Genomic DNA, 14,038 nt, shown 5'->3' on the forward strand with positions numbered 1-14,038 from the left:
AGAGGAATAGGAATGAGAATTATAATTACTGTCATTAAGAGAAATATTAAGAGAAACAAGAGGTAATGAAAGTAATGAATGGCAAGTCATGAGTGGTAAGTGATTTTTATGTCCCATTTTTACATCCAAGGGCACTAAGTTCTGTCCTAGCTAGGGAGAAGCAGTATCACTTCAATAAAATCCACTGGTGATTGGCAGGATCACAAGTCCTCGGGGACCTGAGTCCTGCACTTTATCACTACAAGGCCAGCTTGCTCTCCAAAGAGTGATAAGTAGAAAAAATAAATGAAAATATTTTTAACTTTGAAACCTAAGTGAGTAGAAACAAAACAGCTTAATTGTTGACTATCTAACTTGTACTCACGTATTTCATTGAAGTAAAAAGGGAACTCCCCGGGAATGGAGCAGTTAAGCCTCGCTTTGAGATAGGTCGCCCAGTTTTGGTTGAGGATGTTTTTGCCACCGGTGTCCCGTTTGCAGACCCTTGCCACGCGAGAGTACACGTTCTTGCCACAATTGATGTATTCCACAGCGGTCTCTCGGAAGAAGAAGAACACATACTGGCCGATGTCGTATGATCCGACAAACTGCGGCTCTGCAAACAAATTAGGGTTGAAAACTAATAAGATATTTTTATACTAGTCACCCTGCATTTATAGTCAGCTAATACGGGGTCTTCTTGCCAGACAATGTTGACCTTTTTCCATTATTATTATTAACAACAAACTTGAAACCTGTTTTGGATTCAATCTTTCAAACTACTTATCCTGCTTAACATTTCTTTGAATTTCTAGGAACATTTATTGACCTTCATATTAAATATGCTGTCAGTTTGTCAACATCATATTGCAACTCCGATTTTACATAATAAATACGAATAAAGACATGAAAATATTTAATGTTTAAAGTTTTCAATTTAAAAGAGAAAAGAATCATTCTGCAGCAATCTGCAACACTTTTGATCAATTCTCAGTGAATAAATCAAAATCAGATTCACAAACTTTAAAATAAACGAAATGGAAAGTTCCGTGCATAACTTTCTTTTAAAATCTTATTTGCAATTTCAGAGCGGAAAGCTGGGAAAAGGCGGAAAAGTTGGAGAGAGTCAAGTAGTTATCTCGTTTCAAACTTTAATGCAGATCTTACTCAGTGCTTGGCTTACATCTACTTAAAAGTTTCCCTCTAAAAATCTGACGCCTTAAGTTGGTAATTGATTAGAAATTAAATTAAATTCAAGATAAAACGTTTCTGTCTCATAACCGAAAAACATTTGTTGAGTTTGAGAAGCAGATTTCTAACACTGGATTAGTTTACTTTGCAAAAGTAAATATTTCAGTAAGAATTTCTTTATAAATTTATATGTTGATATTGTTTTTTTAAAATCTGTGCTTAATGCACTGTAGTCTCAATAAAGCGTCTAATTTGAATGGCGTGAAAATAATTTTCATTAAGTTAAGGCGTGATTGAATAGTTAGGCAAGGGGAAAATACTATTATTTTAGGCCGGGTAGCATACACTGCTAATGGCTCAATTGAACTAAATTATTTTTAACCTAAATCTGGCAACATTTAAAACATAAATGGAATAACTAATTCACAATAATGTTTAGAAAATATATAGTTAAAAAAGTTATGAATATATGAGGGGATTGGAAAAAATATCTTTTAATGTTACAATAAATCTTAAAACAAATAACTTAGTTATTAAACAACAAGACCAACATATTTGCATTTAGTCTCTGTATATGTCACTAAGTGTTATTATATTAAATTACCAAACTGAAAGCTCCAGACACATAATTAAAATCCGATTAATTTACGTAGAAACTTTAGCAATTAGGAGTTGCTACTGCATCCCGATGTGAGGGATATATTAGAGGGAGGGAATTATTTGGGGACCAAGTGAGAAGTTGGGCCTTGTAATCAGGGTTGTACGCTAAGTACCAGGGATTTCAACCCTCTTTTCACCCCGAGGGGAGGGGAGTTTAGCTGACCAATTAAAGGCTTTTATAAAAGTTGGGCTTGTGATATAATTAACGGTCTTCCCAAAGAGGATTCTTTTACCACCCTCGTCCTTTGCTAAGCGTGATTAAAATATGATAAGATTATGAGAAGCAGGAAAAACTGCACATGCACCTGCTGCTTTCATCTTTTAATTACGGAAGATTTAGTATCCGGAGCTTAAGGGTTTGCCTAAAAAGCATTTTGAGCAAAGGTACATTGTAAATTAAGAGTCTTCAGAGGAAAAGTTCATGTTTTTGAATAAAACTTAGACTAATATATTTCTTCTGTAAGAGTTTAAATTAAAATGGCACTACGAACAAATCATAGTATAATTATATAATTATTTAAAATGGAGACGCCACTATATGCATATTTTAACCCAAATAATGAATGAAGGATGAGTGGCGTGATCTTGTAGTCTTGTTAGGGTAAGTATTATAAGCTAGCTGGTATTATAATATTGGGGAATCTCTAGATAATGCCTGATTTACATGTTATTCAAATCTACTACTACTACTAAGGCTACTAAGGCCGACATATTCCTTACACAGAGCTGTTAATTAATAGCCCATACAGCCAATGGCAACTAAGGATCCTACAGTACTTACAACCAAGAGACCACACTAAGTTGTAACCTTACAGTTACAATAGTCTGAGCTGGTATTATAATATTGGGGAATCTCTAGATAATGCCTGATTTACATGTTATTCAAATCAGCCAAGGGATGTCTTGACTTACTGACAGTATTGCATCATAATCTCCTTTGACTGACACTGTCTATTGTAAACCACTGTTTGACAGGTTTATGAAATCTGAAGTAAATCCACAGTGTTACGAGTGTTTCAGGACCAATTTCTATCAGATTCAAATCCAAATTCCGATACAATTCCAAATTTTCAAACAAATGTTCATGATCTTTGACAAATTAATTTAAATACTAGAACTGTGATCAGTCAACACAACACTAATCCGTATTTTGTATTTACAACAATTAACAATGAAGATTAAGCCAATGAACTTTTTAAACAATTCCTCACTGTTTATGGCTTATAATATGTTCTTGACTGTTCGTATAAGGTTTGTCAAAAACAATTTCAATGCTTAAATTAAGTTAATGAAAACAATCATAACCACAACACATGCAACAAAAAAACAACTTTGTAATCAAAAATCATAATTTTGAGCTCTTCAACAGAAAGACTGTCAATTCAGGACATACATGAATTTTTTAAATACAACCCTTTAAAAAAGTCTGAAGGAATATTGAAAAGTCATGTTCTTATATTCTTTAGATTAATTAAATATGGTTATACTCGTATCTAAATTTAAGCATTAGTTTTACTTTACCTATTTGACGCTATTCATACACAACTTTGTATACTTATGAATAACAATTCTTGACTATAACTATGACTAGGCAATTTAAGGATCCAAAAACTTTTCCATTGCTGTTAAACCACTCTAACATCCCTTCAACCTAACCAATATATAACCCAATCTTTTCCACATTCAAACACCTTAACATACACCTATAAATTACATTCAATACTCACTGTCAAGCCACTTGGAGTCGTACTTCAGAGTCCGCTTGTAGCTGAACTCCTTGCGGCCGGTGGTCAGATTGTGCAGGTCCGTCCGGAAGATGACAGCGTCTGCCTTGGTAAACTCTGCGTTGGTGCCGGAGTACAGCGCGGGGAGTTCCCCAGGGTTGCCTCTCTCTACCCACACAGCTGTGGAGTTGTCGCTGGGGTCGTACGGACACTTGGCGATGCCGTTGCCTACGCCAGGGACGTACTCGCTGCGGTGGAGGTGCGTCAGGTTGGACTGTGACAAAAGTGGAGTTTTAAAAGTCTGTAGTGCTCACATAATCAAATGGTTCCCAGTTCAATCCTCAAAGTTAGAAGATGGTTCAAACTGGGCACAGCTGTCTCTGTCTTGCTTGAACCACCATCTTCCGCAGACGTGTCCATTGGTTTTTCTGAACCTTTATGTTTTCTAATACTTGTTTATTCTCTCACGATTTTGTCTTTGTGCTTTGACACACCATCTTCCGCAGACTAACCATTGTGTTTTCCAAACCTTTATGTTTTGTTCTAATTGTTTTTTCTTTCACGATTTTTTGCTTAGAGCTTTGACAACCACACATTTCTCTTGTGCTTTTTCTTTTGTGATTTTTTTTTCTACGCCAGTGGCATTTCACAAGAGAAGTTACAAGAGATTAAATGTTTAGTGGATGTGCCGGGGATTGAACCCGTCCCTCCCGCACCGAAGTCCGAGACGCTAACCACTAGGCTAGCGACACAACCAATTTTGAGTTTTGAATTGGTTTACATCCTAATCTTGCTATGTTTTGGGTACTTTTATAGATGGAAAATGATCAGAAAAATCCCTTACGTGAAATAAAAACTTAAAATAACTAAAAGTTACCTTAACCTTCAATCAATGGGTATGAATGTTTAGAGGTACTGTAGCATGGTAAAGCAAGTTTTCTTGTGGTAAGAGGAAGTCTAGGATTAGAACATTGAATAAATGAATTGTATAACAAATTTAAGAATACCTCTAATTAAAACTCCATGATGTTATAGCATATGAATCCCATCAGATAAGAGATATGTCCTATTCTAAAATTAATTGTCTTTTAACTACTTAATTGTCTTTTAAAAGGTTAAAAACTCTAATTCATATTGATTAAGTTTGCAAACCCTCTCAAATATGTTTGTTTGACAGTTTGACTTAAATTTCATCAAAATTGGAAAATTTCTATTAGATATCCAAAACAATACAAAACATTTGCTGTGAAGTGTACACAAGTTCATGTCACTACCTCGGAAAAATATCCCTTAAAGCAATTACTAAGGAAAAATTAGTCCCTAATATTTTTTTTATCGATCAGGCAACGTTGACAGAAAGAAAGGTTAAGATAGAATACTAGCTTAAAAAATATAACAGTATAGATTTTAAATCAAATTGTGATGCATTTTTAATTTTAAAGATGACCGTGTCATTGACTTTTTACAAGTATATTTCAATGCCTACAAAGTGACAAGTTTTTAAATGTATAACAAATCATCAATACTTACATATATGACCCAGTCTTTTGGATTGTGAGCATTTGTTCCGCAAACGTATATTCTCGCTCCATCTCCAACTGGCTGTATCACTCTGATGTGATTTCTGCACTCAAAATGCTGAAATTGAAATAAATGATTATTTAAATTAAAATTGAAAATCAACCAATTCAAGCAAAGCAATAACTTAACAAGATAATTAATTGCTTGAAGCTTTTCACTTTCTTTAAAACAAACAGATAGAGATTTTGAGATTTTAGATCAGCATTTTGAAAGTGTTGAATGGATAGAATTTAGAAATATAAAAAAATCAAGTGTAAATGCAATAGGTCTTATGTTTCTCTATATAGACCAATTAATATTTATTACTAATATTATTTATTAATATTAATAGGTCCATCTCAGAGCTTTGCAATTTCGCAGACAGAACAGGAAAAATACTATAGTAGTTCTACCACTCTTTACCTAATTGTCACATTTGTTTTTGCTTATGAACATGTAGAGTGAAACACTCTATTTTAATAACAGTATACAGTGTGTAAATTAAGTCTTGAAACAAATTTGTATTTTTAAAACCGAAATAGATAGAAATATTCTGTTTGTAGCATTAATTCTTAACAAAGGTTCCGCAATTTTTAAAACCAACAAAATTTTATAACACCCTTAACAGAGTAGGGGGTGGGGGTTGACTTATTTTTTTCAAATAGCCACTGCTAATGAGTTACCCATCATTTTGAAGGATTTGTTTAAAGAAACACAATGACACAAACAATAGGTGGATATCTCACCCCTAGTCAAAATGGTGGTTATTCAAAAATGGGTGCTTTTTCACTCAATAGAAGTTGTTATTTGAAAAATATTAGTCACCCCCTACCCCCTACCCCCTACCATGTTAGGGGGGTTAAAAAATATTTTTGATGTAAGAAATTACAGAACCTTTGTTAACAGTCAACGCCACAAACAGAATATTTCTATCTATTTCGGTTTAAAAATACAGATTTGTTTCAAGACTTAATTTACACACTGTATATTGATTTGAAATTTTCAAAAATCTAATTGTTTTTACATTTTCAAACGATTATCATATATTTACAAATAGATACATAATTCACAAATTCCATATCCGAGACACTAGACTGACACAAGGACATTGAACAGTATCACCCAGTGGACCTACCGCTGCCCATCTACAACAACCCCGGTGAATAATTAATCATAATGGGTTGTATATCATGATAGAGCATTGGCATTGAGGACAATCAAACCTACCTCCAGGTGACATGATAGTAGTAATTGTATACCTGGAGAACTGCTTTGTGCACTGATTGGAGTGGGGAAATTTTGTTGATTATAAAATATTGTCTGACTCAATGAAATGAAATCAAAAGATAGCTCGTGTTCATTAGGAGAAATAGTAAAGTAAAGTATTCGTGAAATTAAATCTACATATGGATTTCTTCTTAGTCAAAGTACGATTGAGTGACTTGAAACCTAAGTGTAGGTTTCTGTTGATTAAACTTATAGTACAACCTCAGTGATAAAATATTCAGAAGAAACATTCTTGTTAGTTAAAATAATATTATACTATTCAGTGACATGAAATAAGGATAAGTTCCTGTTATTTAGAAAATATTCTTCGAACAACCCTTTTACCACAGTCAACGAGTCAACACTTTTACCACACTTTTTTAACATTACCTATTGCTTGCTGTGTTAAATGGGTGAACAAATGAGTTGATTTATTTTTCTTATGTTACAATACTCACTTCAGACTTCCCTTTAGACACACAGCTTGCCACACTGCTCGGTTCTAACGTCAGAGAATCCCTCTGAAAAACCAAACAAGGTAAATATTAGTAAACAATTTCATACAAACTCCAATAAATCAGTTTAACTTGTATGGAATAAAAATTTTAATATTTAGGTACCAAAGATATTTTTTATTAATTCATCTATTTACTAAATGACATAGAGCAAACACAAAGTAGTGTTAGAAACAGTATAATTTACAGTTGTACTTAGATATCTTACTGTCTTAGTGACTAGATTTGTGTTTGTTGTCTCATTCGCATTGTTGTTTTATTGCAACACAAAGTAAATATTTATTCGTACCTCAAATGTCTTTCTATCTTAATGGTGTTTACATTATTTTAAAAAGTAATTACATAATAATAAAAAAAATTAATTATTTTTTTGTACACATTTTTTCATCCAAGGACAATCGTTTGTATACAATCTATATTTTTAACGAAAACTTAATATAAGTAATAAATTATTCCTCTTAACCACTCTGATTATTCAAGTTGACATTGTTGTTACTGAAAATAAAGGAAAAAATCTAATGAAGCACAACCTAAATACATAGAAACTATTCTTCACTTACTTCACAGTTGGATTGGTTGATGTTGCTCAGATTCAGCTTGTAGACTCGGTCCCTGTAAAACCAAGTGTAAGCGTAAGATATAGTAGTAAATTTACGTTTCTGGGGCTAAACCAGTACAATGCACATTATTGGTTAATAAACCTGTTTGAAAAATAAGGATAAACTGTCTCCATCACAAAATGATGACTAAAAGTAAATCAACTCAAAAATAGTATTCCGAACTAAATGCCTTGTTTATTAAACAGATCAATAAGCAAGCAACTGTATAGTCCAGGCGCTAAACGGGTTGAGTATGCACTGAAAGTCTGACAAAATTTGACTTTTGATTATTGTTGGGGACATGTAGTAGATGAAAAAAATCGATGATGTCGCATTTCTAGGGTGGTCACAACTCGGGGGGGAGGGGGGGAAGTTGCGCGGGTCATCGGTTTACGTTTCCGCGTCTTACTCACAAACGGTTTATGATAGAAAGGTGGTTTAAGCGTCTATCAACGCCTTAATATATTGTCTTTCAAAAAGGTATTACAACCTTTCTTCTATCTCTTATACTTTAGGCGCTAATCAACATTTATTGAAAAAAATAAAATTTAAAAATACTTTTAAATGAAATATCGGAAATATTGCGCTTGTTTAGGGCATGTTACAAACAATTTATGGTTAGAAAAACTAACAAGTAGTACAACAACACCAAGTTTACAGAAATCTGTGCAAAAACAACAGAGCTACGTTGATTTCAGTAAGAGTAAACGTGGAAAATTCGTAGTAGTACCACAGAAAACATACTACTTAACCCAGAATGCCAACCGCATGGTAAAAAGCATTAAGTGTTTTGAGAGAGCTTTGCCTGTCAATCCGTAGGCAGCGCCACCAGCGTTGTTATACTGAGTGCATGGCAACGCTGGTGGCGCTGCCTACGGATTGACAGGCAAAGCTCTCTCAAAACACTTAATGGTTTTTACCATGCGGTTGGCATTCTGGGTTATAGTAGTATGTTTTCTGTGGTAGTACCGAGGCGCGCATGGACGGTACGTAGCCCACAGTCAATATAGGTTTGATGTTGTAAGTAACTATGGGAAAGCAGAATTTTTCTTTGCTGTTAGACCATGTTGAGATGAGTATTTTCCCAAAAGTCCCCACTCCTACCCCTTTGTGCTTTCCTCTGCCCCCCCCCTTTTAGATAAATTTACAGTCTCTTAGAAATTAAGCTAAAACTTTAAAACGGGTAAGGATAATAACAGAATCTTTTATTAATCATTTTTATTGGTAAAAAGTGTATTTACCATGGTATCCTAAATACTCATAGTTAAAAAATATCATAAACATAAAAAAATAATTTTTACGGATTAATTTATGTTACTTTTCTTTTTAGTTTTTTTTATACGAGGTCGCACAACAAAATGTTTGATACAAAATTTGGGGTGCATAGTTTACATTTTTAAATGATTCATAGTTATTAACAGTTAGTTTGCATATAGTGGTTATAGATAGTACAGTATATTTATTTTACAGGACTCTGGCTTTTTTGTGCACCGCAACAATGACAAAATTACGTATATTATGGTTTTTGTATTTGAATTTGCCGTTTTATATAGATTATATTAACGTTATTTAGCTCATTCAGTACATATACAGACTGTAGTGGATACATATGAATGAATATCGTGCAATTGCTGCTGTACGCAAGAGCCTCATTTTATTATGTACAGGGTGTCTCACCTAAAGTGAACCAATAGATAACTTTTTTATTATGAGATATAGAGTTAACTTCTAATGGGACACTACCCTTTATTTTAAGATGTTTTTAGTGGTTTCGAATTTTAAAAATATGTTTGCCATTTTCCAATATGGCTGACAACTTTGTTAGTCTTATGGAATACCCTGAATTTTATGATTGTTTTAGAATGTAAACGCACAATTTTAAAACCTTTTTTATTCTTGAAATTTTTCTCTAAAGCTACTTGTTTAGGAGTTACATCGAAGAAGAAATGGTTTGTGAGCACATCCTGCATCCTGTAGCTCATAAACGAGTAAGTTTAAGAGCGAAAATACAAAGAATAAACAAGTTTTCAAATAACATCTACATAAAAAAAACCATATAATAAATTTTTCTAATATAAAAGTAAGCTACCATTTTTGAAAATGGTGGTCATTTTTAATACAACAAAATCAGTATTTTTTAACGTATTTTATATATTTTTTGAACGAGGACTTATATGTAACTTATTTATTCTTTGCACTTTCTATCTCAACTTACTCGTTTATGAGCTACAGGATGCCGAATGTACACCACAAGCCTTTCGTTTAGATATAACACGCTGTAACTCCTAAATGGGGTAGGTTTAGAGAAAAAATGTCAAAAAATGTAAAAAAATAGCGTTTAAATTCTAAAAGAATACTAAAATACAGCGTATTCCATAAGAAATAACAAAGTTGTTGGCCATATTGGAAAATGGTGGATATATTTTTTTATTCGTAACCATCCCTAAAAACATTTTTTACAAATAAAGGGGGTTGTCTAATAAAAAGTTAACTCTATATGGAAAATACAATGTATGTATGTTCCCTATTTAATCTCAACCGGGATGAAACGTGTACCCTTTTATAGCAGAATGTCCAATTTAAAAAAAAGATACGTTAATTTTGGTCTTACAAGTTATATTTAAATGAATATGAGTTTTTTTGAATGTTTAAATGGCAAAGATTGGCGGGCACTTGGAAATTATCTTAAAGAGGCGTGGAGTAAAGAGTGGGAATTGATAATGGAGTATAATTATTAAATTTAAGAATTGAGACATCAATACAAAAATGGGAAAAATCTATGTAATTAAAAAAAATTATAAAATATTGTTTGTTAAGTATCTATCAAAGTAAATTATAAAAGTAACAGGTTTGTTTTATGAATTATTAACTGTTTGTTGTTGGAAAAATTCAGATTCTCAGTAGGCTACATTTAAATTTTCATTATTCATTCAATTGTTATCTGATCTTTATTAGTATGTAGTGCTATTTGTGTATATTCTGTAGTTGAAATCAGTTTATTTTATGAATAATTGTATGTGATTCATGGAATTTTTTAAACTGTTTTGAAATATTTCAAAATCAGCGTGTCTAACACAAAACAGACGGTCTTTGACCATTGTTCTTTGCATTTAAATAAAAAACACTGTATTGATATTTTATTATAATGAACACATTTTCTTCTCCTTCTTCTTCAAAAATCTGTAATAATTCTTTTTAAATATTTAATTATCTAATAATTCTTTTTGTAGATTATCGTAACGCAAAATGATTAATAAAAGATTGCATAATTATCCTTACCCGTTTTAAAGTTATAGCTTAATTTCTTAGAGACTGTAAATTTATCTAAAAGGGGGGGGGTAGAGGAAAGCACAAAGGGGTAGGAGTGGGGATTTTTTGGAAAATACCCATATCAACATGGTCTAACAGCAAAGAAAAATTCTGCTTTCCCATAGTTACTTACAACATCAAACCTATATTGACTGTGGGCTACGTACCGTCCATGCGCGCCTCGGTACTACTACGAATTTTCCACGTTTACTCTTACTGAAATCAACGTAGCTCTGTTGTTTTTGCACAGATTTCTGTAAACTTGGTGTTGTTGTACTACTTGTTAGTTTTTCTAACCATAAATTGTTTGTAACATGCCCTAAAAAAGCGCAATATTTCCGATATTTCATTTAAAAGTATTTTTAAATTTTATTTTTTCAATAAATGTTGATTAGCGCCTAAAGTATAAGAGATAGAAGAAAGGTTGTAATACCTTTTTGAAAGACAATATATTAAGGCGTTGATAGACGCTTAAACCACCTTTCTATCATAAACCGTTTGTGAGTAAGACGCGGAAACGTAAACCGATGACCCGCGCAACTTCCCCCCCTCCCCCCCGAGTTGTGACCACCCTAGAAATGCGACATCATCGATTTTTTTCATCTACTACATGTCCCCAACAATAATCAAAAGTCAAATTTTGTCAGACTTTCAGTGCATACTCAACCCGTTTAGCGCCTGGACTAGTAGTTTAATTCGATTTCTGTCAATTTTTTTTAATAATCTAAAATAAAATATTCATGTCAGCAATTTTGCCCTAGACTTAGAAGTAAACACTCCCATATAAACTCTGGATAGGGCTATCATTTCCTAATGTCCTACATTTTGACATGGTTTTAAGTGAGTCTAGCCGGTTAAGCCAGCAACAGTACGGAACTTTTACGTTAAAACAACATTAATTCATAAACCAAACCCAATTCCGATTTCCCTAAGGACATTTATTTTAGTTACCGAATATAGGAAAAACAACTTTTTTAATGGAACTGACCTCTAGACAAACAATGGATAGGCCTAGCATACTACAGTTTAAATTCTCAAAAATTATATATTCGATTATAGATTAATTTATTTGCCAACCCAACAGGGGTTTAAGGCAAAGATTAGTGAAGGATGAGTGTTGAATTAATACTTTGGTAACTTTTTTAGTGACTTAGATTCAGCTGGTTCTTTTACCACAGGCAATGGATCGAACTGGCTGTCTCCTGACTACCAGACAAACACTATTACTACCAAGCTACCCATCAACACAAATAATAGTATCATCTATATTCTATGCCCCTACACATTTTCACTTCGAAACCAGCTAAATTCCCCATTCAAACAGCACAGAACAGTGCAGCTTTTATGATGCAAAACAGGGGCTTTTAAATCCAAAGCGGATACCGACAATCGTCTTAACGACGATCCACTCGTAGTAAAAACTAATGGAACCACCGCAGCGGGGGGAGGGGGGGAGGGGGGTATTTACCTGGCCGTGATCGCATCCATCACGCTATTTACCCCCCCTCTCTATATCCCCCGGGGGGTGTTTACCCCCGGGAATTATTAAGTAATGACAGCATCGCCTGACTACCGGGCCATGAGTCATCCACGGCACAGCTTGGTCGATACAGGGTGCTTCAAATGGCAGCGATACTACGATACTGCCACTTACCGAACATAAAACACCCATCACGAACACGGCAACATTCGCCATTGTGTTTCAATCTGGGTTGGTCTTTTGTTGATGGATGAATTTTATACTACTGTCAATTTTGCTAACCTTGTAAAACGTTAAAGGAATCATTGCGCACATTTTCCATTAGGTACTAAAGGAAATAAAGGAAAAAAACTAATTTGCCACGTGTAGAAGTAGCTAAAACAATAGCAAGTGGAACAGAAACCCAGACAAAGTCGGGAATCCCTAAAACAGAGGACATTATAAGAGCCAGTAGTTAAAGTCAGAAACACAAAATTTTGAAAGAAAATAATTATTTTAATTATTTTTTCTTTGTGGATTATTTATATAATTAATACAATAACTGAGTATCTGAGTGGTTAAAGTACTCGCCTACAAACTAAAGATAGTCCGTTCGATCCCGAGAAAAGTTAAACGTTGGGTTCGAAACTGGCACCAGTTGTCCTTGATCGTTGTGCGAAAATGGTCCTGGCTAAGAACCACATTCTCTTATAAAGACGAAAAAACCAAATTAAACTACTGTACCAAATAAATCTACCCAAGATTAAGAGAAAAACATGCACGTCCCATCAACGTCTCCTATTGCCTACCGATTAGCCATATCAAAATGATAGGCTTAAATTTGTACACTATACAAATTCACATGCAGTACCAAAGACCATGTAAACTATGATCTCACGACACGAAATTGCCTTGCACCATTAAATAAGTATATGCTAGAGTCAAATTTGGGTAAAACACCTTCTAGGCTTGATGGAGCCACAGACAATAGACCATCTTTCGTAACCATCGACCGTATTTCGTTCGTTACAGACAATGATAAAACATAGTAAAATAGGCTTCAAATCATGCAAAACGCCAAAAATTTAACTTTCAGTGTTCAAAATAAATCATTAAACTAAAATCTCACGAAGCCCCTAATATTCCATAACCCCGAAGGCTTTTCAATATACATACCCAAAATCCTACTAGCAATAGCCATAGGCAATAACTACTGTATTATCCAAGTTAGATCCCTTAACCCCGGATTCAATTAGTAAATATTTGCGGCTCCCGGAGTCAAACTCTAAGTACCGGTACACCACCCCCCTGTAATGGCAGAGAGGGAGGGGGGGGGGTTAGAAAGTCTCATCCTCACTTGAGATCTCCCCTCGCCATTAGGACTATGGACCATTAGAACAGCCATAACTCAGACCTCGCAATCCCTTCGCGGCCGTTACTGTGTTTCTGGTAGCCTCCATCTGATAGGCACCCTTACTCCGCCCTTGTGCATACGTCCACCCTTCCCCTGGCTACTTGGACTTGGCTCGCTACTTTGAATACGGTTCAATGGAATCATACGAGAGTGTAGTGGTGCTAACATCGTCAAAATGTATTGAGCAAATTACTATGAAAGTAACGATAAGAGCAATCATTTATCTTAGTAGGCTAGAACCAATAAATTTGTGATGTTCAAGTAGAGAAATAATTTACATGGACCGTAGGCAATTTGTAATAGAAATAGAACATAGTTGAATGTATCTTTACAGAATGAGATATGAAAAGTTATCTGATTGA

The 14,038-nt window shown here is 34.1% G+C and overlaps 1 protein-coding gene across 1 annotated transcript in view; it reads right to left on the bottom strand.

Moving 5' to 3' along the window:
* Nucleotides 1–14,038, bottom strand: part of LOC129004145 (semaphorin-2A-like) — a 334,913-nt gene that overhangs the window by 11,530 nt on the left and 309,345 nt on the right. Inside the window, exons 3-7 of the mRNA XM_054432584.1 lie at nt 7,456–7,507; nt 6,839–6,901; nt 5,085–5,192; nt 3,558–3,828; nt 365–595 (exon numbers count right to left, since the gene is read on the bottom strand). Of these exons, the coding sequence (XP_054288559.1) occupies nt 365–595; nt 3,558–3,828; nt 5,085–5,192; nt 6,839–6,901; nt 7,456–7,507 (725 nt within the window). The remainder of the gene's footprint in view (nt 1–364; nt 596–3,557; nt 3,829–5,084; nt 5,193–6,838; nt 6,902–7,455; nt 7,508–14,038) is intronic.

Source organism: Macrosteles quadrilineatus, unplaced genomic scaffold, assembly GCF_028750875.1.
Source record: "Macrosteles quadrilineatus isolate MER2022 unplaced genomic scaffold, UCM_ALF_1.0 Scaffold_9__3_contigs__length_116548681, whole genome shotgun sequence".
NCBI classification, from domain to species: Eukaryota; Metazoa; Arthropoda; class Insecta; order Hemiptera; family Cicadellidae; genus Macrosteles; species Macrosteles quadrilineatus.